Below are 22,818 nucleotides of genomic sequence, written 5' to 3' on the forward strand. Positions count from 1 at the left end.
CCTACCAGCTAATTGAGTGCTCTGAAGTGCTGAGGAATCTCACAAGGAAAGAAAGGAGCGGTGAGCAGGCCCCCAGCACCTTATTCACTGAAGGCCAGATGTGCCCAAGCTTGTTTATTAGGGTAGTTTTCAAAATAACTGTGGAATCACCACATAAAATCGGGAGATGGGAAAACTCCAGGTGAGTGATTTCTGCTGTAAGGTAAATCAGGAGGAATCGAGGGGAGGAGATAAAATCTATGCATTTTAGTTGGGAGTAGGGAGGAAAACGCACTGGCCTCTATCTATGAGTTGCAAGTTAGATCAGATATCACTGGTATTCCTAGGAACTGTGTCACATCTAATCACCGCAGATGATTTAGGTCTCCATTACTTAAACTCTCTCCGGTTTCTAACGCTGGAGTGGTGCCTAGAACAACACTGAGGCATGGAGATAGCCATTGCCATCCTTTGGAAGAATTTTGAAATGTGTTGAATATTTCTCCATGAACCTAATACTGATACAAGAGGAAGAATGCACTATTCCAAGATTTAAGCCAGTTTTTAAATTCCAGAATATGAATTACATAGTAATTTATCCTTCACCAACATTTTAAAGGATTTTGAAAGGAAGGCTGAGATTGGGCACCTGCCTATCTGCCTTAGATACTTCTTGGAAGCAGAGTCATGTCTTACTCCTCTTTGCATCAGAAACAGATAGTGTATACATGATTCTTGAATGAATGGAAAAGTAAAAGAAATAGTGCTTTGTTTGCAAAGTTGTCCTAGTAGTACATAATTCCTTGAATATAGAACTTAATGTATTTTTCTAAAATGTCTTCATCATTACATTTTATATGTAAACATTATTGTCTGTAATACTTATTTTGGGTTCACTTAGGTTCCCTTGTGGAAAACATTCTTTATCGCTTCATCACAAATATAAGAGCCATTAAAGGATTAAAATCCTACCATTAACATAAAATAAAAATCCTCAAATGTTAGGATATTTATGGGTAATGTAGAATTTGCTGTTAAAGATACGTTTGGAAGTTCTCAAATAACCCCTAGAGATAAGGGTGGGGGTAATAAATTCTACACGTTTATTATTTTAGAATTAACTTTCACTTAGGAAATGACATTAGCTTCATTGGATTCCTAATCTCTGGAAGCTAAATATGATTTAAGGGCTTAGCTTGGCAAGGATATTTTTCTATCTTTGGTGGTAAGGAGAGGATACAATTTTGATGATCTATTCTCCAAGGACATCATTATCCAGAAGGAATAGGTTTGTTGCCTCTTGCCCATACTTTGTCTTGGAATGCTGTGCTCATCAGAGAAAGCCAGAGTGAGAAGTGTAGCTGGCTGTTTGGGCCCAGTTTCCAGAAATACTAGGTCCCGTGTAGCATGGTGTCTCCCGTTTCCTCTTTTCAGGGCTGACTAGGCTTACTTGGCCGTAGTGCCAAGTGAAAGAAAGAGTGTTAGTCACTCAGCTGTGTACAACTCTGCGACCCCCCCCCCACCCCCCACCCCCATGGACTGTCACCCTACAGGCTTCCCTGACCATGGAATTCTCCGGGCAAAAATACTGACGTCAGTTGCCATTCCCTTCTCTAGGGGATCTTCCCGACCCAGGGATTGAACCCTGGTCTCCTGCATTGCAGGCAGATTCTTCATCATCTGAGCCACCATAGATTTAATTGCAGCTCCTCTTTGTTATCTTTTTGTAGACATTTGGACTTAGTCTTTTGATTTCTAGGCAAGTCTGAGGAAAGCCAGCACTGTTACCTTGTTTACTGCATCTTCCAGGAACTGATGAATTTAAAGGGGGTTATGGGAGAGACAGAAGAGGCAGAAAGAACTTCATTTGTAGCACCTTTTTGCAGGATTTTTTTCTCCCAGTGCTTTCTCAGCTTGGGGGGCTTTTATAGGGAATTGGAAGTTCACAGTTAGTGGATGAGAGCTCTTTAACATAACAATGATGGCTTTTGTTTTTGACTAAACTGTCTGGATTGTTTAAACAATGGGTGCTTATTTTTTAAGTGTGCTTCAAGAAGTCAACCTGTCAATATATTTCAAGTGAAAAGAAAGTTCTTGGATGGGAGTAAAGTCAGCCTTTTCTTATTCCAACTACAAGGCCACAGAGAGTGAGTTAACGCTTTCTGTCATTTTGGAAAGTACTTGAAAACTTTAAACATTGGCAGTTAGTTTAATTACTGCTTGACAGCTCTGTAGTACTCTGTTTTGGAGTAGATTGAATTAGGGTTATACAGTTACATATTGAGAAAGTTTAAAATATAGAACATAGCAATGTGAATCTCATGTTTCTTTTAAAGATTAATCATGTTTCGTTATTTCTGCTTTGGTTACTTTACCTGTTGGTTGGTGTGTGTATAATTGCTAGACCTCTCTTGTTGCAACACTCTCAAGAGCATAGAATTTATGCATTTAGCAATGTAGTCCCCTGGTAAGTGTTAGGAAATCCCCAGATGTCTTTGTGAAATGCATAGATTACCAGGTTGTTCCATAAAGAAAGTGCCTGAAAAGAATGAATTAAATCAGAGATTTTAAGGATTTGAAAATGGGCTTCATGTTACTTTAATAGTAGCGGAAAAAATTTATCGAACTTTGTAGTGTAGATAATTTATTGGATTCCTCTAAATGTAGTTTTAGACTGTAGGCCTTATGGTACGAAGTTCTTTGTAACTAACTGTATGGTCTTGGGTAAGTCATCTGGCCTTTCAGAGCTTCAGTTTCTAAAATCACATCAATAATAATAACTACAGTGTGGATGCCACATTATAGTTTTCTGAGTGATTTTACAGAAATTATATAACTCCCGTAAATTATTTCATTTATTCCTTGTAACATTGCAGTAAACGAAGAAATCGAGACCTCAGACTAACCCTTCCCTCTCTACGGTGGTGTCGTGTCTCCACAAACAAGAGTTGAACTGGTCCCCTCTAAAACTGGGGGGGCTTTAACTGTTCAGATTTAATTTGGGGATTATCAGTATCAGTTGGAGGTACAAAAAAATCTGTCTTTAATTCCTTAATTTGTTCTTTTACGTGGATTTTGTTTCTGGCATCTGAAATTCTCTTTCTCGTCTCTTTCTAGAAAGAACTCTTAGTCTTTGAATTGGTGAATGTCTATTAATCAGGTTGTTTAAATGGACCGTGTTTCTTGAGAATTTGTTCAAAATTGGTTAAATCCTTAGTATTTTTTTTTAAAGCAGGTTAAAAGTTAGAGGGAAAGAAAAGTTTTTGCCTTTTGCCTTTTCTAATACAACTGAAATTAAAGGCTTTCTTCAGTTATCCTTGGATGCATTTCACCCTTTATGTGGTCAATTCACCATCCTTTCACAAATGCTGCTGCCCACCATTAAGTCTCTTATCACAGGGCATTTAAAAATGATGCCATAAAATGCATGTTGAGAATCTTTGGATCTCAAATGTATAGAAATCACATCTAAATGTCAATTCCTGAGTTAAGGAACTGACGATTTTGGCAATTTCAGTCTCTTAATATTTAGTAGACAAGAGATTATGATACTGTAGGTTATTCCTTATGTGCCTGTAAACTTTACTTGTTGAAAATATTTTTTATTGGGGCTGTGTATTTCTGCCATTGTACTGATTTGCTTACTTGAGTTAAAGTCATTCTTTAATTGTTTTGGGCTGTATCTATAGGTTGAAATTTAGGACTGTCCCCTGTGTACACCAAAGGTGACTTATCAATGTTCAGTTACTACACAGCTCCTGTTTGTCTGTATTGAAGCCATATGGCTGGGTTTATTTATTTCAGTATTAAGTTATTTTATAATAATATCCATAGGAATGATGATGATTGAGATATAGAGGCTAAATTTTCCAAATTCATTTGTGTCTCCTCTGGGCATTTCTTTGGGATATGTTCAGATTTATGGGTTGGTTTTTTTCCCTGATTTTAAAATAATTTTCCTTTGTTGTAGGATGAGCAGTTCTTAGGTTTTGGCTCAGATGAAGAAGTCAGAGTACGAAGTCCCACAAGGTCTCCTTCAGGTATGACCCTTAAACACATGACGCCTTTAAGTTTTGTTTGTTAAGAGACTGTGAGTTCCCCTTGCCTTCTCTGCATGTAAAAGGTGGTCTTAGATTTCTTTTGGAGAGATCCTTCCCTTTCCCTCACACTAAGTAGGAAATGGCTTGCCCTCTTTATGGGGCTCCTCTCTGTTAGATCACTTTTGGTTTATCCTTAATTATGCTTCTCTATGGGAACCACCTGTGGCATGGGGCTAGATTTCCCTCGAATGCTTATAAAATTAGGTAGGCAAATTGAAGGTTACTTACTAATAATGATAGCATCCTCAGATTTATGCATTTTGAATTGTATAGTACCAATAATTTGACCGTTGTTTTTTTGGGGGGGTTTTTTTTTGACCGTTGTTTTGAACAGATGAAATTTGGTCTACTTTTGTCAAAGAACTAAAAACAAAATATTGGCACTCTATGAAACTGTTTTACCTGATCCTTGAAAAACTATGTGAAAGAAAATAAAAATGACATGGGTGTTTCCATTTATTAACAATATTTGCCATTGTTCTCACCAAGAAAATATCTAGAATGCGTTGAAATTCTAGACTTAGCAGTTTCCTGTGAGATGATCCTTAGTGGAAATAACATCTAATGGCTTGCAGAATTCTGTTCTGTATAAGAGGGAGATAGATCTTATGATGAATAAAAATTTCCCATTTGTGCTGCCATTCTGACTTCTTGTATGGTTGTCTTTGATTTTATGTGGATAAACAGGCTAGTTAAATATGATGTTAGCTGTGCTTTTGGTTCTTGTTGTTGACGTTTGTGAATGTTTGTCATCATTTGCATTTCATTCAAGAGTCATCATGTACTATATAGTAATCTAACTCAAACACAGTACGTTAACAATTTTTCCTTTCCCAAGTGGTGATAGTATTGCTATTCTAGCTGGAAGAACTTAACCAGTAGTATTCCTGTACCTGTGCCATTTAGAGAGTAGCAATTGTCTCTTTTAAGATGTGATAAAATCTTTTTTTTTAAAGATGTGATAAAATCTTAAAACTTCATATAAGAATGAAGGTGATTTTAGACATTGTCTAGGCTAACTCTTCACTTGTAGATAACAAAATGAGGCCAGGAAAAGACATGCTGAGTAGTTACTTCTAACTGATCTGTGAGTTCTTTGAATATATTGTGGATTATGGAAGTTAGCAGCAGAGCTGGACTTTTCTCTGTTGTGCTTTTTTCTACTTGTCCACCAAAAGTTTCTTGTAAAAGATGGATCGAAGAGGTTTTCAGAATTAATAAAGGCCTATGAGTGGCAACATTCAGATTTACCAAGATTATAAGGAATCTTGTGATGTACATCTGGGTAGAGTTTAATTTGTTGATTCACAACCCTTGATGGCTTCCTCTTGTTTTTTTTCCCTTGGCTGTCAGTGTATCTCAAATATTGTCTTTTTTTTTTTTTTTTAAAGGAATGAAGCGTAGTTTCCCTGCTGTCCCATAGTCCATTTTGTTGTGATTAGCATATACTGAGAACAGATACATGAGTCCTTAATCTGTTAAGAGGAGTCTCAAGTTAATTGGTGAGGAAAGCATTTATATTTAGAAAGCTCAACAATCAGACCCTTGTTGATTTCTGTTCTGTTAGGAAGCCGGTTCCAAAGTCTAAAATGTTCGTCACAATGGCATAAATCTCTTCTGGTACCTGTTAGGGGAAGTTTTAATCTCAGAAGAATGTTGAGTCATATAAAACATGAAAAGTCATGAGAGAAGAGATGTGACAGGCGAGGCAACTCATATTTATACATTTAGAAAGTACAGACAATACAAAGAATTTTAGGGAGTTCCCTGGTGGTCTAGTGGTTAGGATTCTGGGCTTTCACTCCTGGGACCAGGGTTCAGTTCCTGGTCAGGGAACTGAGATCCCGCAAGCCTTGCAGCAACACCTCCTCCCACCCAAAAGAAAAGAATTTTAGAAAACTGTGGTTTTCTGAAGCCTCTTGATACCATAGCAAATTGAGTTGATTAAAAGTTGGCAGATTCCTTTTATTTAGAATAGAAGAAATCTGATTTAAATAGTTTGCTCTTGACATCAATTATGGTTAAATCTTGTTTGTAATTTAAGACTGGTTCAAGAACCTATAGATAAGGGAATAGATTAATGGATATCTCATGCCAGTTCACTGATTAGCTCACCTGCCACTGAGTTCAGTGATCTTTTTCTGATGTCTCATGAATGAATATTTTTCTTTTCAGTGAAACTTTCTTAACTTACTTTGGCAAAGCAGATTGAAAATATAGGAAGCTGAGCAGCCTGTAGAAGTTGGTATATTATTGTGGCCTATGGACGTTGGTATATTATTGATTGGAGAGCAACTGGTTCATATTTATTAAAGCCAAAATTCTGAGTTGAAAAAAATGGGATGACTTACTATAAATGTGTTCTCAAATGTTACTCTTGATGACTAGAATATGGAAAAGGTCATACAGATTTTTTCAAAACAGATTTTTTAAGTTCAGAAAAAAAGCCTTGTTCACCTAAAGATGTAGGAAAATTAGTTTTGTATATATTAACTGCTCAGTTGAAAACCTCTTTGATTATCTTAGTTTTTCTATCAAAAAAGGAGTTAAGGGTTCTTTTAGGTAGAATGTTATTTACTTGATTTCTTTGAGGCAGGTTTTTGGTGAAAAGAAACTAAGCACAATAAAGATGTTTTATTGACTGATTAAACCCAGATAAAGTTCAGTATAGAATAATTTTGCTAAATTATCTTCAGTTTAGTTAAGACCTAAACTGCAAAGCTAAATATATGCTCTTCATTGTTTAATTTCTATACACAGTTAAAACTAGTCCTCGAAAACCTCGCGGGAGACCTAGAAGTGGCTCTGACCGAAATTCAGCTCTCCTCTCAGACCCATCTGTATTCTCCCCTCTAAGTAAATCAGAGACCAAATCTGGAGATAAAATCAAGAAGAGAGATTCTAAAAGTATAGAAAAGAAGAGAGGAAGACCTCCCACCTTCCCTGGAGTAAAACTCAAAATAACACACGGAAAGGACATTTCCGAGTTACCAAAGGGAAACAAAGAAGATAGCCTGAAGAAAATGAAACGCACGCCTTCCGCTACATTTCAGCAAGCCACAAAGATTAAAAAATTAAGAGCAGGTAAACTCTCTCCTCTCAAGTCAAAGTTTAAGACAGGGAAGCTTCAAATAGGAAGGAAGGGGGTACAAATTGTACGCCGGCGAGGACGGCCTCCATCAACAGAAAGGATAAAGACCCCTTCAGGTCTCCTCATTAACTCTGAACTGGAAAAGCCCCAGAAGGTCCGGAAAGACAAGGAAGGAACACCTCCACTCACAAAAGAAGATAAGACAGTAGTCAGACAAAGCCCTCGAAGGATTAAGCCGGTTAGGATTATTCCTTCTTCTAAAAGGACAGATGCAACAATTGCTAAGCAGCTCTTGCAGAGGGCAAAAAAGGGGGCTCAAAAGAAAATCGAGAAAGAAGCAGCTCAGCTGCAAGGAAGAAAGGTGAAGACACAGGTCAAAAACATCCGACAGTTCATCATGCCTGTTGTCAGTGCCATCTCCTCGCGGATCATCAAAACCCCTCGGCGGTTCATAGAGGATGAAGATTATGACCCTCCAATTAAAATTGCCCGACTGGAGTCTACACCGAACAGTAGATTCAGTGCCACGTCCTGTGGATCTTCTGAAAAATCAAGTGCAGCATCTCAGCACTCCTCTCAAATGTCTTCAGACTCCTCCCGATCCAGTAGCCCCAGTGTCGATACCTCCACAGATTCTCAGGCCTCTGAGGAGATTCAGGTCCTTCCTGAAGAGCGGAGCGATACCCCTGAAGTCCATACACCACTGCCTATTTCCCAGTCCCCAGAAAATGACAGTAGTGACCGGAGAAGCAGAAGGTATTCGGTGTCAGAGAGAAGTTTCGGATCCAGAACCACAAAAAAATTATCCACTCTGCAAAGTGCCCCCCAGCAGCAGACCTCTTCCTCTCCCCCTCCACCCCTGCTGACACCGCCACCCCCACTGCAGCCAGCCTCCAGTATCTCTGACCACACACCTTGGCTCATGCCTCCAACCATCCCCTTAGCATCACCATTTTTGCCTACTTCCGCTGCTCCCATGCAAGGGAAGCGAAAATCTATTTTGCGGGAACCAACATTTAGGTGGACCTCTCTAAAGCACTCTAGGTCAGAGCCACAGTACTTTTCCTCAGCAAAGTATGCCAAAGAAGGTCTTATTCGCAAACCAATCTTTGATAATTTCCGCCCCCCTCCACTAACTCCTGAGGATGTCGGCTTCGCGTCCGGGTTTTCTACGTCTGGTCCTGCTGCTTCAGCCCGATTGTTTTCACCTCTCCATTCTGGAACAAGGTTCGATATGCACAAAAGGAGCCCACTTCTGAGAGCTCCGAGGTTTACCCCGAGTGAGGCTCACTCTAGGATATTTGAGTCTGTAACCTTGCCTAGTAATCGAACTTCTGCTGGAACATCTTCTTCAGGAGTATCTAACAGGAAAAGGAAAAGAAAGGTGTTTAGCCCTATTCGATCTGAACCAAGATCTCCTTCTCACTCTATGAGGACAAGAAGTGGAAGGCTTAGCACTTCTGAGCTGTCACCTCTCACCCCACCGTCTTCTGTCTCCTCCTCGTTAAGCATTTCTGTTGGTCCTCTTGCCACTAGTGCCTTAAACCCAACTTTTACTTTTCCTTCTCATTCCCTGACTCAGTCTGGGGAATCTGCAGAGAAAAACCAGAGACCAAGGAAGCAGACTAGTGCTCCAGCAGAGCCATTTTCATCCAGTAGTCCCACTCCTCTCTTCCCTTGGTTCACCCCAGGCTCCCAGACTGAACGAGGGAGAAATAAAGACAAGGCCCCCGAGGAGCTGTCCAAAGAGCGAGATGCTGACAAGAGCGTGGAGAAGGACAAGAGTAGAGAGAGAGACCGGGAGAGAGAAAAGGAGAATAAGCGGGAGTCCAAGAAAGAGAAAAGGAAAAAGGGATCAGAAATTCAGAGTAGCTCGGCTTTGTATCCTGTGGGTAGAGTTTCCAAAGAGAAGGCTGTTGGTGACGATGTGGCCGCTTCATCTTCTGCCAAAAAAGCAACCGGGCGGAAGAAGTCTTCATCACTTGATTCTGGGACTGATATTGCTTCTGTGACTCTTGGGGATACGACAGCTGTCAAAACCAAAATACTTATAAAGAAAGGGAGAGGAAATCTGGAAAAAAGCAACTTGGACCTCGGCCCAACTGCCCCATCCCTGGAGAAGGAGAAAACCCTCTGCCTTTCCACTCCTTCATCTAGCACTGTTAAACATTCCACTTCCTCCATAGGCTCCATGTTGGCTCAGGCAGACAAGCTTCCAATGACTGACAAGAGGGTTGCCAGCCTCCTAAAAAAGGCCAAAGCCCAGCTCTGCAAGATTGAGAAGAGTAAGAGTCTTAAACAAACTGACCAGCCCAAAGCACAGGTACTCTTTTCCATCTTGCCCGTTAAAATCAACAGTTTCTCGAGCCCCTTCTAGGAGCAGGTTTGAGGCTGTTTCAGTTAATATCCAGTTATGGGAATCAGGAAAAGGTGGTGGCATCTGCAGTGGTCCTTTAAGAACAGATAGGATTTTGATAGGTAGAAAATGATAGAGGAGAACTTTAAAAGAGGAGAAACAGCATAGATAGAGACAGAAAAGTATAAAATATATGGGACAAGCAGGGAATAGCTGGACTGCTTCCTAAAGGCAAGTGATGAACAAAGACCCAAAGGTACGTGGGGCCATATTACATCGAATGCCAAGTTGTTTGTACTTAATGGGTTTGGTGTGATGGAATCTCACTTAATTTTGAAGGTACATTTTTGCAGTCTAATTGTTTTACTGTTGTTTGCTATAGAAAACAGGGAGGGGGGGATCTCTTCCCGTGAGTAGTGAGTGACTAGAACAGTAGATAACAGGTGTTTGCAGAATTCATATGAGAAGCACTTAGCCTCAAGTTGTGGTACAGAAAAGCTGTATAGTTCAGTTAGTTAAGATGATGACAAACAGATCTTTGTAAAGAGCAGCACTGTTTAATTTTTTTACAAAGTGAGCTAGACACTGGCCTTTTATGAGAAAACCTGCCAATCTTTAGATTGTTTATTAAAATTGTCATGTAGTAGTTGCATGTTTATATTAACATATCAAGGTTAAAATGACCACAAACTTAGACTTTAACGTAATTCAGCATAGTGGCACATTTACAGTTAGTAATTCTGCCATTTGGGAGGTCTAGCAGGAATATGATGAGACTTGTGACACCATTTTGGATATTTTTAGTTAACCTCCTAGTGATAGGAGCTGCAGCTCTCTAAAATGTTATACATTTCTCTTTAGAGCTGTGGCCTTTTATGCCTCCATTTGTAAGTTATTTCCCCCTCCTCTCTGCTGATCAGAGAAACAGTCTGTTGCTAGATAAGCCCTATTTAAATGAGACTGAACTCCTTGATAATACAGACTGGCAGCTTGAATTTTTTTGAGGGGAATTTTAAAGAAGTAGTATAATTGGGAATAGAAGCTTAGTTGATTTCTGTTTTTTTTTTATTAGAATCCTTTTCTGCCAATTTTAGAAGTAGGTGATTTCTGTGTATTGATGTGGCATATCAGCTGGGGATAACTAAAGTTGTATGTGTTGACTCTAGACTATAATAAGTTAATCAACTATACCTTGGCTTCATTCAGTTTTGTTTTCACCACAGATGGTTGTCATTGTTTGTTCTGGGCTTGCCTCCTACTCAGGGTCAAGAAAGCGACTCCTCGGAGACGTCTGTGCGAGGACCCCGGATTAAACATGTCTGCAGAAGAGCTGCTGTTGCCCTTGGCCGAAAACGAGCTGTGTTTCCTGATGACATGCCCACCCTGAGTGCCTTACCATGGGAAGAACGAGAAAAGATTTTGTCTTCCATGGGAAATGATGGTAGGTTGGGGATGACCTGGGTTTGTGTGCTCATCATCCTGCGGGTTTGCAGTGGGCTCTGCCCAGCATTGTATGTTAGGATGGGCCCCCCAGGAACCAGATGTCAGTGGGAGGATTGACCAGGTAAGGATCTTATGAGAAGAAGTGCCTGAAATATGGGGAGGGAGTTAGGAATGCCTGGGGGAGCTGTCCGCCTGCTCTGTAGGTCTGACCATAGTAAAGGAGAGCGGGAAGGAAGGCCGGGCAGAATCTTCCTGGAGGCCATGCAGTATGAGACAGCTCGGCACCGCTTTCGGGGAACCCTTGGGCAAACACAGACTGTCAGGGGAGTCTCATGTCTCCTCTGAGCAGGGCCTGCCTTAGTGTCGCTGCCATGCTTGTCACAAACCAAGAGCAGCCCCTGTGGTCAGTGTGGCCTCTGTGCCCCTGGATTTCAGAGTGCCGCAGCTGGGGCCCGTGGTCAGTTAGGCTGTCTGTGGTTGGAGGTCCTGAGACATATTCTCGTGGTTACCATATCGTACCTAAACTCTGGGTGACTGCTGAAATGAAATTTAGAGGTTAGAGTCTTTAGAAGCCTTCAGTTCATTTTCAGTGTTTGGATTTCTGCTGTTGTAAAGCTGCAAGTTGTAGGCATTTTGAAACTTTTAAGTACTTACTTAAAACAGGCTCTGAGTTCTGCATATGACTATTATAGTGAATTTCATTTCTGGTGTTCCAGTTAAAAGAAGGTTTGAATGTGTATACTGACATCAGTAGGTTGTGAGAATCTCCCCTCTGCTCTCGGGAAGGCACCAGATACTCCCTCAGAGCTGATGATGGATTCCTTTAACAGACAAGTCATCGATCGCTGGCTCAGAAGATGCTGAACCTCTTGCTCCACCCATCAAACCAATTAAGCCTGTCACCAGAAACAAGGCACCTCAGGAACCTCCAGTGAAGAAGGGACGGCGGTCCAGGCGGTGCGGGCAGTGTCCCGGCTGCCAGGTGCCTGAGGACTGTGGTGTTTGCACTAACTGCTTAGACAAGCCCAAGTTCGGTGGCCGCAACATAAAGAAGCAGTGCTGCAAGTGAGTGCGCGTCCCCACGCGGGGTGGCCTTGGCCACTGTCCTGGCCTATCAGAGGAAAACGCGTCCCAGCACCCAGTGTGCTTGTGCTGAGTCTCTTTGAGTTGCACAATGAGTTGCACAGTTGGACTTTGTGCTAGGTTTGGGTCGCGCTTAAATAAGAAAACCTTGGGGGCAGTGCTGAGAACCTTCTGTATCTGCTCAGGTCAATCAGGTAGCCCTTAGCCACATGGCTGGTTAGTAACTGAAACGTGTTTGGTGTGACTGAGGAACAACATTTAAAATTTTCATTTAATTTTAAACTTAGCCACATGCGCCTAGAGCTACCATTTATCCATGCAGTTTTGAAGGGTTACTACTTAAATGCTGACAAATTTAGGCATAGTGTTTGTTAGGTCAGCTGAAATCACCTCTATGGCACTCAGGAAATACTGATGACGTAGGTCTCTCTGCCCTCTAGCTCTCAGAATGTTTTCATGCCTGTGGAAGCCTCTCCCACCCTGCACACAGCTAGCAGAAGCTTAGTTCGCTGACCAGGAACTGAACCCACGCCATGGCAGTGAGAGTGGAAGTCCTAACCACTGGACTGCCAGGGAATTTTCTGGAAGTTTTGATTACTCTACCTTTTCCCTCTTTTTTTAGTCAGTTTGTAAATGCACTTTCTACTCTCTAGGATAATTTGTTTAAAATGGATCCAGAGGGTTGCATAAACAGAAATTTTGGTGTCTGAATATCTCATCAGGTGCCTGGCACCAGGAATAGATATTATCCATAAATATTTGCTGAATGAATGAATAACATATAAATGATTTATATAAAATATACTTGGGGAAAATGCTGCATCATTTACTTAAGGTGAGACAGTTTCTAGGACAAACTAGGTAGTTCTGGGCTTTGGTTTAGTCTGGCCCTAAGCAGGAATCTTGTCTTGGTCCCACTAGTGGAAAGAAGTGAGACAATTCACAGATCAACAAAAAAGGTACACGATAGCAAGATAAACTTGCACTAAAATAGGCGTTTCAGTGGATTCATTTCAATTTTATTTTTCATTTTTTATTTTTTTTTTTACTTCAGACAGGTAATGTGCCAATGTCGTAACAAGGTTTGGAGGGAGGCACATGTCACGCAGCAGCGTGAACACCCAATCATCATGCTCATGAACTACAAAAGGATCGATTCAGTTCAATTTTAGACTTCAAATTGAGTTTCATTAAGTTGAGGACTGAAATATATATATCCAAACCCTAGACAGACCCTGTAGCATTATAGTGGTAGACAAAGGACTTGTTGGGCAGTTTCAGTCCATTTTGTATTCAGATTACTATGAATATTTATCTCATAAGAAAGCAGAACTAATTTGACTACAAGAAATAATGACTGATCATTTTGTGTGCTGCTAGTCAGTACTGGGAAGCAAGGCATTTGAGTCCCATTTAAAAAATAAATTGATGATTTCTCTTTTAAATCCTCGAGGTAGGTGAAATTGCTAATCAAAGGATTCAGAGACTTGGATTTAATCTAAATAATGAGCAGTCCTTTTTTCAACTCCCAAAATGACCCTGAATAAAGTTTCACTGATTCTTGCCCTCAAATTGACACTTGTTTCAGTTGCTTCTCCTAAATGAAGTTTGCTTATGGTATTCCTTGTTATTCTAGGATGCGAAAATGTCAGAATCTACAATGGATGCCTTCCAAAGCCTACCTTCAGAAGCAAGCAAAAGGTAGTGTTATAAAAAGGTCTTTTCCAAAATGCTTCCTGCTTTAATGTCATTGGTACACACTACTAGGTAGTGTAAAGATTCTTTTCAAGAGCTGCTCTTTGCCAGGATGGTTGTTGAAGCTGGGTGATAGGTACATGAATGTTCATTTTACTATTCCTTGGAATATGTTTGAAAATTTCCATAATAAAAATTTTTTTAAAAAGTCATATAAAATTACATTGTTTCTTTTTTCTTTTTTTTTTACATTATGTTTCATTTCCTTAAAATGATAAAAGTATACCAATTTGAGTTGCCAACTTGGCAAGTTGAGCCTTTCAGGGTCAATGTTAGCTGTAGGAAACTCAGACTAAGGTGGTTACATTCTTATATTTATATTTTATTTATTTATTTATATATTCATTATTTATTTAAATAATGCTGGGCCTTCACTGTGGCACTTGAGCTAGAGAATTCTAGAGCCTGTATCATGAGGACTTCCCTAGTTGCAGCGTGTGGGCTTAGTTGTGGTATGTGGAATCTTAGAGATCAAGCCCAGGCCCCCTGCATTGGTAGTGCAGTCTTATCTACTGGACTGCCAGGGAAGTCCTTTTACTTACATTTTCAATAGAATTTTCTCTCGTTAAAAAATCTTGCTTTCTGCACCCTTCTCCAGCTGTGAAAAAGAAAGAGAAGAAATCTAAGACCAGTGAAAAGAAGGAGAGCAAAGAGAGCAGCGTTGTGAAGAACTCGGTGGACTCTAGTCAGAAATCTACCCCATCGGCAAGAGAGGATCCTGCCCCTAAGAAAAGCAACAGTGACCCTCCTCCCCGCAAACCCGTGGAGGACAAGAGTGAGGAAGGGAACACCGCCACTCCAGGACCTGAGGCCAAGCACGCGGCCACACCCGCTTCCAGGAAGTCCAGCAAGCAGGTCTCCCAGCCGGCACCAGCCATCCCCCCACAACCCCCCAGCGCAGCACCACCGAGAAAAGAAGTTCCCAAGACCACTCCCAGTGAGCCCAAGAAAAAGCCACCTCCACCTCCAGAGTCAGGTGAGTGAGGACGGCAGATGGAGCAACCAGCACAGGGCCCTGGAGTCTCAAACAGCATCTGGAAACCTGGAATGTCTGTTCTTAAGTCTTTGGTACAGGAAAATTAGCTCTCTCTAACTGTTAAATAATAAAGAATAGAAGTGAAAACCAGTTAAGTTGGAGATACTGTGTTAATTTCCTATTTAAAGCCTAGAGTTTAAATAGCTCTTTGTTTTTTCTAATGCCCCCTTCCTCACAGGGCCATCAGTCCCAGAGTCATCACTGCTGTTTAGCATTAGCTGAGTGTGGAGTGGCATCTGACTGCAATTTCTTTTGAATTCTTTAGGTCCAGAGCAAAGCAAGCAGAAAAAAGTGGCTCCTCGCCCAAGTATTCCTGTAAAACAAAAGCCAAAAGAAAAGGTGAGGAGAGATTTGTTTTCTCTGCTGTTTCTCAAGCATGGGTTCTGTTCTGTAGGAAGGTGGCCCAGTCCTGAACAATTATAGGATTGAGTGATACCGCATTTTTGCTTCTATGTAGGTGGCAGTGGAGTTTCTTAAAATTAGCAGACTTAAGGTTTAAGCTTTAGCTCCCTTTTTCCCCCGGTTGTTTTCCCCTTCTTTGTAACCCTACATGCTTATGTGTACATTACAGCCTGCTTAGTATAATTTTTTTCCCCCTCAACATCCTTTAGCAGTATTTGTCTATAGCAGTCACCCTTCTCTGTGTCCACTATTTTTATTATGTGGAGACAGGTCTTTAAGAATCTTCTGGTTCTTTCAGTGCCCCCATAATGGTGTGCATGCACGTCTAGGCCAATGCTTTGAAGCACATCGGCAGTGCTGAAAAGAGAGGCAAATGCCAAGTTCTTATTAAGTCATGCTCCAGAGTCATTGTCTGTTTCTAACTGTGATGATGAAGCGTGGTCCTGCTGCAAATTTGAAATCACTGATGAGCACAGAGGTGGGAAAATTGTCTTGAATCTCATAGGCAGGTTACACAAATGTGGATCAATGAGCTCCACATTTGATGTGTGCAAGTCCCAAGATCTAGAACAGTGGCAGAATAACCTGCTTCTGTCTCATCAGCGTGGCTTCATTGTACTGACAGCCTCAGCAGGCATCATGGACCACAAGGAAGCAAGACGAAGATGCATGAGAGCGAAAATCCTGGCATGTTTTTTCCAGGGATATAATACATACGTGCCAATAAAATGCCTCAGTGGTGGGGCAGGGGGAGGAACTGAAGATTGCTTCTCTGTCTCTATAGGATACTTAAATGGGAAGCATGTTTTCCAGAACTAGTAGTACGGTTTGTTGTTTGCGTTATTATCTGTTGTGAGAGTGAAGGCAAGCCGGATGTGGATTTGTCCTTTATCCATCTTCTGTCCCTGCAGGAGAAACCACCTCCGGTCAATAAGCAGGAAAACGCAGGCACTTTGAACATCCTCAGCACTCTCTCCAATGGCAATAGCTCCAAGCAGAAAGTTCCAGCAGATGGCGTCCACAGGATCAGAGTGGACTTTAAGGTAAGTGTTCAGTGACCACAGAGTGTATTGAATATTACAGACTTTATGAATTTATTTTTAAATTTTTTTACTTTTGGCTGTCTTTATTGCTGCACGCAGGCTTTCTCTAGTTGGCGGAGAGCGGGGCTCCTTTCCAGCTGTGGTACACGGCCTCTCACTGTGGTGGCTTCTCTTGTGGAGCCCAGGCTCTAGGCACACAGGCTTCAGTGGTTGTGGCACAGGGGCTCATTAGTTGTGACTCACGGGCCCTAGAGCATCTAGGCTTCAGTATCTGTGGGGCATGGGCCTCATTGCTCTGTGGCATGTGGAATCTTTACGGACCAAGGATCGAACCCATGTCCCTTTCATTGGCAGGCACATGCTTAACTACGCTACCCCCAGGGGAAGTCCAAGTGTTGTGGACTTTAAATCAAGAAAATGATGTTACCTGGAGAAGGAAATGGCAACCCACTCCAGTATTCTTGCCGGGGAAATTCCATGGACAGAGGAGCCTGGTGGTCTCCAGCACGTGGGGTCACGAAGAGTCAGACACGGCTTGGGGACTAAACAACAACAGAACAGTTTAGGAAATGGGAGTGTAGTGTTAAACAAACAAGTAAAAGAAAATGATGTTACCAAAGGCATTGAAAAAGAAGAAATCCTTGCCGCGGGCAGTAGGGGTGGGTGAAGAGCTGCCATTAATAGATGACTCAAGTGTGCAAGAGCTCTGGTCACTTGTTACCAGGTCAGTCTATGAACTGACTGGAGGACAGAGGCACGGAGACAGCCCTGCCCATCCTGAGCTCTAAAGTGCATTTCAATGAGAACAGTGTCTGAGGAAATGATTGTTTCACATAGAAATTATCAAACCATGATGATCACTTGAATCAGCCAAACTCTAAGGGAAATCCAGTCCCAATAAATTTTTGCATTGTGGTTAACAGGTGAGCCTTTTAAGAGATTGTGTTTGAGATTTAAAATTTTCAAAGCAGCAGTTTTGAACTCATTGAAATGAAATATTCTTGACATTCTGGTGTCACTCTGTTTTTATGCTTTTTATCCTTATTTTCAATGCAGTGTTGTGTCATATGGCTCTTGTAAATGATCTTTCTCTCTCTCCACAGGAGGATTGTGAAGCAGAAAATGTGTGGGAGATGGGAGGCTTAGGAATCTTGACCTCTGTCCCTATAACACCCAGGGTAGTTTGCTTTCTCTGTGCCAGTAGTGGGCATGTAGAGGTAAGATCTCCTGCTTCTTGGTACCCCAGACAGTATGAGAGATTATTTTGCTGTGGTGAAAGAAATCATTATATTCTGTTTCATTGGTTTCTAGCAGGCACTATACCCTGTTTAAACCAGCAAATGAAATATTTTTGTGTTTTAGAAATTTCAGGAAGGAGTCTGCTTTTTATTAGAGTAGCAGTTATTGAGTGTGAAAAGTTTTAACAGTTTTATCTCTTATAATAGAGTTCTGATTTTTCTTCTAGGTATCCAAACAAATGATAAATGCTTTTCTAGAAAAAGTTGCTGTTGGTAGTCATTTTATAGTTTTGAATAGCAAAACTACCTTGTCTGTAAAGAGCTCTCAGCAATTAATAAGAAAAAAGAATAACACCCAGGTAAAAAAAATAGTCTAAGGACAGTAATATATAATTCACAAAATGAGAAATAAAAACATGGTGTGCGGGGAATGTCAAACTTTCCTGTTACCATACACTGTAAATTAAAACATGGTAAAAAGGATCAAGTATAAATGGAGACTTCCTGTTTCTGAAAATCTAGTTAAAATCTTTTGAGAAGATTGTTTGGAAATATGTATTTATCTTTAAAATGGGTATACCCTCTAACCCAGCAGTTGCATTCCAGGCTTTTATCTTGAAGATATAATTAGGTAACCTGGCAAATATGTATATGTATGTATATATGTGCTTCTATATGTATACATATTTGTATGTACATATGATAAACAGAAGAGCTTTTTTCAGTATTTATGATAATGAAAAACTGGAGACAACTCCAGAAGTTATCAATAAGGGGCTGCTACCTTGGTTAAAATAATTATAAGGCATGCATATAAAGGTAAATATGAAGTCTTTAAGATAATATAGGTTCATAATGACATGGAAAGATGTCCATGACACATCACTGAGTTAAAAGAGCAGGTCACAAAATAGTATGTAAAGCACAATCCGATTTTGGTTTGGAAAAATATTTTTGAAATATATACATAGGAAGAATTCTGAACGATTTACACCAGAATCTTAAGCATGTAGTCAAATTATTGGTGACTTTTGTTATTTTCTTTATTTTTTTGAGTGTTTTCGCAGTGAGTATTTGCTACCTGTACAATAAAGGAGAAAAAGATAGCACAGTTCTAAATAGGAAAGAGTAATATTTTCATTCATGTATTTCTCAGTTCCTGAATACCTCCATAGCTTATTATCTCATATGTATTCTGAGGTCATAAAACCTAAAGCCAAGTTGTAATCCAGATGTTGAACAATCACTGGCTAAGAGATTCAGTCATGCCCACTTGCTATTTTAAATTATGCATTAGCAAAATTACAAATTATTGCCTGGTATTCATTCTTTGGGCTTCCCTGGTGGCTCAGATGGTAAAGAATCTGCCTGCAATACAGGAGACCTGGGTTCGATCCCTGGGTTGGGAATATCTCCTGGAGAAGGGCATGGCAGCTCATTCTAGTATTCTTGGCTGGAGCATCCGAATGGACAGAGGAGCCTGGCAGGCTCTAATCCACGGGACTGCAAAGAGTCAGACGTGACTGACTGACACAGCACAGCACAGCACATTCATTCTTTGCTTCCCTGGTGGCTCAGTGGTAAAGAATCTGGCTGCCAATGCAAGAGATGCAGGTTTAATCCCTGGTCCGGGAATTTCCCCTGGAGAAGGAAATGGCAACCTGCCTCCAGTATTCTTATTTGGTAAACCCTATGGACAGAGGATCCTGGCAGGCTACAGTCCATGGGGTCGCAAAAGAGTCAGATACAACTCAATGACTGAATAACACCAATTCATTCTTTAAGGAAATATTTTCTTAGTGCCTGTTACAAACAACATATTGTTCTAAGTGCTGAGGTTGCTTTAGATAGCATTGAAACTAAGACTATTCAATCTGTAAGTGCCAGGCATCTACTGTATCTCTTTTCCTACTCAATTCAAGGCTTTACATGCACACACATGCTCCCCACAGGAATAACTTACTTTCGTAACACCGGTACTTCAGCTTCTGTGTTAAAACAGGTTGCTTTTTTTTCCGCAGAGTATAATTGCTCAAATTTAAATTGTATAGCTGTGCAAAGCAGTCCCACCGGATTCCTAAAAACTGAATTAGCAAATGAACAGCCCACTGCTCGCACTGCACTCCTAAAGCACAATCAGTGATTGGTGAACTCTCCCACCATTGAAACCTTTTCTATTTGCATGATTTCGGATTTACAGAAAAGCTGCAAGAGTGGTACAAAGAATTTCCATATACCCTGTACCTGGATTCTCCAAACAATATTTTTAATTTACCTTATCCTTTTTTCTTTGTATGTGTATTTTACAGAATAAGAAATAAAATATATATATTTTACATGTAGACATTTTTTCTTAAATTTGAGGGCAAGTTGCAGACATATGCCCTTTTAAAAACCTCTAAATGTTACACGGTGTATTTCCAAGGACATCCTTTTATATAATCACAGTATAATTATAAAAATCAGGAAATTAACATTGGTATATTATAGTTATCTAGTAGACTATAGTTTTGACCCACTAAATCTTTTATGGCAAAAGAAAATTATGAGTCACCCTCATTTGAATTTTTGAAAATCCCTGTTTCAGAATGAGAGTAACATGTTTCTAAAATAAGAGATGGGAAGGACAAATCAGAACTTAGAGTTGTTTAGGAGGTTGTAGAAAACCTTTAAAACTCTCCCTATTTCCCCGTATCACACTCTTTTTTTTTTTTTTCGTATCACACTCTTTTACATTGCCTTAGTGCTTTATTGATAACTTCTTTTATGGTACTTAGCACATTCTATTAAATCTTTAGATTATATATCTATTTAATTATTTTATTTTATTTATACATATTTATTTATTTAGCTGCCCTGGGTCTTAGTTACAGCATGCAGGAGTTTTTAGTTGTGGCACGTGAACTCTTAGTTGCGGCATGGGGGATCTAGTTCCCTGACCAAGGATGGAACCTGGGCCCCTTGCCTTGCTAGTGCGAAGTCTTAGCCACTGGACCGCCGGGGAACTCCCTGCTTAGTTATTTTATAATTTTATTATTCCTACTTTAGTCCTCTGAAGCTCCTGCAGTTCCCAGTATTCTCCTTTTTTTTAACGTAATCATTGCTTAGTGAACATATTGAATAAAAAGTATATACTGCTGGACTTCTAAAGGTCAAAATAAGCAGGTAGGATTTGTTTGATATTTCTGCATGGTATATGATAACCTCTATACTCCTGTCTTACCCTAGTTTGTGTATTGCCAAGTCTGTTGTGAGCCCTTCCACAAGTTTTGTTTGGAGGAGAGCGAGCGCCCTCTGGAGGACCAGCTGGAAAACTGGTGTTGCCGCCGCTGCAAGTTCTGTCACGTATGTGGGAGGCAGCATCAGGCTACAAAGGTACAAAGCTCGGTGATGGAATCACTTAGCGTATTACTCTCTGTCTTCATTTCTGCCTTTTAATTTAGAATTTTTTATCTATATTTTTTCTCTGTTGGCTTAGTCTGGTTTGACTATTTAACCCAGTGTAATCAGTTGCCATCAATATAGAAGAAAATGTGGTATTTGATAAAATCCTCAAACCTGCTTTGTCAAAATGTTTATCACTGAGTACCTTTGGCAGGAAATAAACCCCTATGCCTTGAGAGTAATTTATGAGGAAATTTAAACTGTTACAGTGATGTGCTGGATTTACCTGAGAAGTATGAAATGGGTACTAAGTGGAGGTGAGATGACATCCACCGTTTTGCTGTCTTATTTTCCTACAGCAGCTGCTGGAGTGTAACAAGTGCCGAAACAGCTATCACCCTGAGTGCCTGGGACCAAATTACCCCACCAAACCCACAAAGAAAAAGAAGGTTTGGGTGAGTATACACAATGTGAACTTTTAAGAATTGTCTTGGGGCACAAGTTGTAAGAGGACCATCCTGCTTGAGGGGAGAAGAGCCGTTGTAGTCGAGAAATCAACTCTGGAAATGGATTTCTTCAAGATCTTCTTAAGGAGAAGAGATATTAAAAATAAGAAGTTCTGATTGACTTTGCATCTCTTCCAGATCTGTACCAAGTGTGTTCGCTGCAAGAGCTGTGGATCCACGACTCCCGGCAAAGGGTGGGATGCACAGTGGTCTCACGATTTCTCACTGTGCCATGATTGTGCCAAACTCTTTGCTAAAGGTAACTCAGAAAAGCTCGCTTTGTCAGCTTTTAGAGGTTGGTCTTAGTGTTTGGGAGGTGAAGTGGACATTGCAATGGAAGGACCATTCTTGTCAAGGATGCCATTTAGACACATTTCCTGAGTTCCTGGTCTTGCTCTTTTCTTTACACACGGAATTGTAGCAACTAGAAAGGTTTTCTTATCTTTCGGGGCGTGAATTAAGGGGACATTTTTTTTGACAGGAAATTTGAATTTACTGGTGGGCATGAGTAAGGATGGGACACCGCCAAGGCTGTCATGCTTGCAAGACCCGCCATTTATCCAAGGGGCCACAATTAGGGATGTATTTGACCCCCCCACAGCCATCTGTGATAAGCTGCTTTTGAGGAAGAAGAGCCGTTCAATCGAGAAACAGAAAAACATTTGAAACCATGCTTTCAAATTCATCCCTGTTATATTTAATAAATCCCTGCTTCTTAGAGATGTGGCTCTTCTGGCAGCCAGGGAACTTGAACTTGGCCCTGCAGAGGACCTCAATCACAGGCTCCTTATTCTGTAGCTTGGTGCAGATGGACATTATAATTGGCCGATGTGGACCCTGGGCACTGTGCCTTGGGGCTCTCCAAAGGCTCCGGATACTGGAGCATGGAGCATGGACTGGGGACAACATGCCAGTCATGAATGTCCACTGGAAAGGGCTGTCTCTAAGATCCTTTAGGGCAACCTGTACAGGTAACTCCTATGGAGGCTGCTGTGTGCAGCCCTTGTACACGGGGCCCCCGTGGGGAGAAGAGCACAGTGTGCTTAATTGGCTGCAAAGGGGATTGTTTATAGTAACTCACCACAGAGAAATGCTCTAAAGCATTACTTCCCAAAGTGAGGTAAATATACATTTCATTGTTTCAGAAATGATTTTAGGTGGTACTGAGTCCAGGATTTAAACAGTTGTGCTTGAAAAAGATAATAGCCAATACATTAAACTGACTTAGGATAATAATGATATAAAGTTCACTTTTGAAGTTACTTAAATTAAGCAAATCAATATTGTATATTAAGTAAAAAATAATAGATGATACACAGATTAAACAAACTGATGAAGGTTGTATACTTTTCTGAATTTTAGGAAGCACTGCTCTAAACTCTAATGTAAAAGCACTAGGAAT

At 40.6% G+C, this 22,818-nt stretch overlaps 1 protein-coding gene, 1 non-coding gene and 1 pseudogene across 7 annotated transcripts in view; 1 reads left to right on the forward strand and 2 right to left on the reverse strand.

Annotated features, from left to right (window-relative positions):
• The window catches only part of KMT2A (lysine methyltransferase 2A), an 80,234-nt gene that overhangs the window by 24,510 nt on the left and 32,906 nt on the right, over nt 1-22,818 (forward strand). For 4 of the 6 annotated variants that reach the window (XM_043900510.1, XM_043900527.1, XM_043900535.1 and 1 more), the window contains 12 exons: nt 3,950-4,019; nt 6,840-9,493; nt 10,790-10,967; nt 11,800-12,034; nt 13,689-13,753; nt 14,406-14,783; nt 15,109-15,182; nt 16,157-16,288; nt 17,392-17,505; nt 20,755-20,901; nt 21,270-21,365; nt 21,555-21,675. In XM_043900510.1, coding sequence (XP_043756445.1) covers nt 3,950-4,019; nt 6,840-9,493; nt 10,790-10,967; nt 11,800-12,034; nt 13,689-13,753; nt 14,406-14,783; nt 15,109-15,182; nt 16,157-16,288; nt 17,392-17,505; nt 20,755-20,901; nt 21,270-21,365; nt 21,555-21,675 — 4,264 coding nt within the window. The remainder of the gene's footprint in view (nt 1-3,949; nt 4,020-6,839; nt 9,494-10,789; nt 10,968-11,799; nt 12,035-13,688; nt 13,754-14,405; nt 14,784-15,108; nt 15,183-16,156; nt 16,289-17,391; nt 17,506-20,754; nt 20,902-21,269; nt 21,366-21,554; nt 21,676-22,818) is intronic. The other 2 variants (XM_043900552.1, XM_043900519.1) reach the window with 2 other exon arrangements.
• LOC122703800 lies at nt 13,101-13,205 on the reverse strand. The gene has a single exon (XR_006343612.1). It is a non-coding gene; the product is annotated as a small nucleolar RNA U13 (small nucleolar RNA).
• Nucleotides 22,352-22,473, reverse strand: LOC122703674 (annotated as a pseudogene).

This window comes from Cervus elaphus, chromosome 1, assembly GCF_910594005.1.
Source record: "Cervus elaphus chromosome 1, mCerEla1.1, whole genome shotgun sequence".
Lineage (NCBI taxonomy): Eukaryota > Metazoa > Chordata > Mammalia > Artiodactyla > Cervidae > Cervus > Cervus elaphus.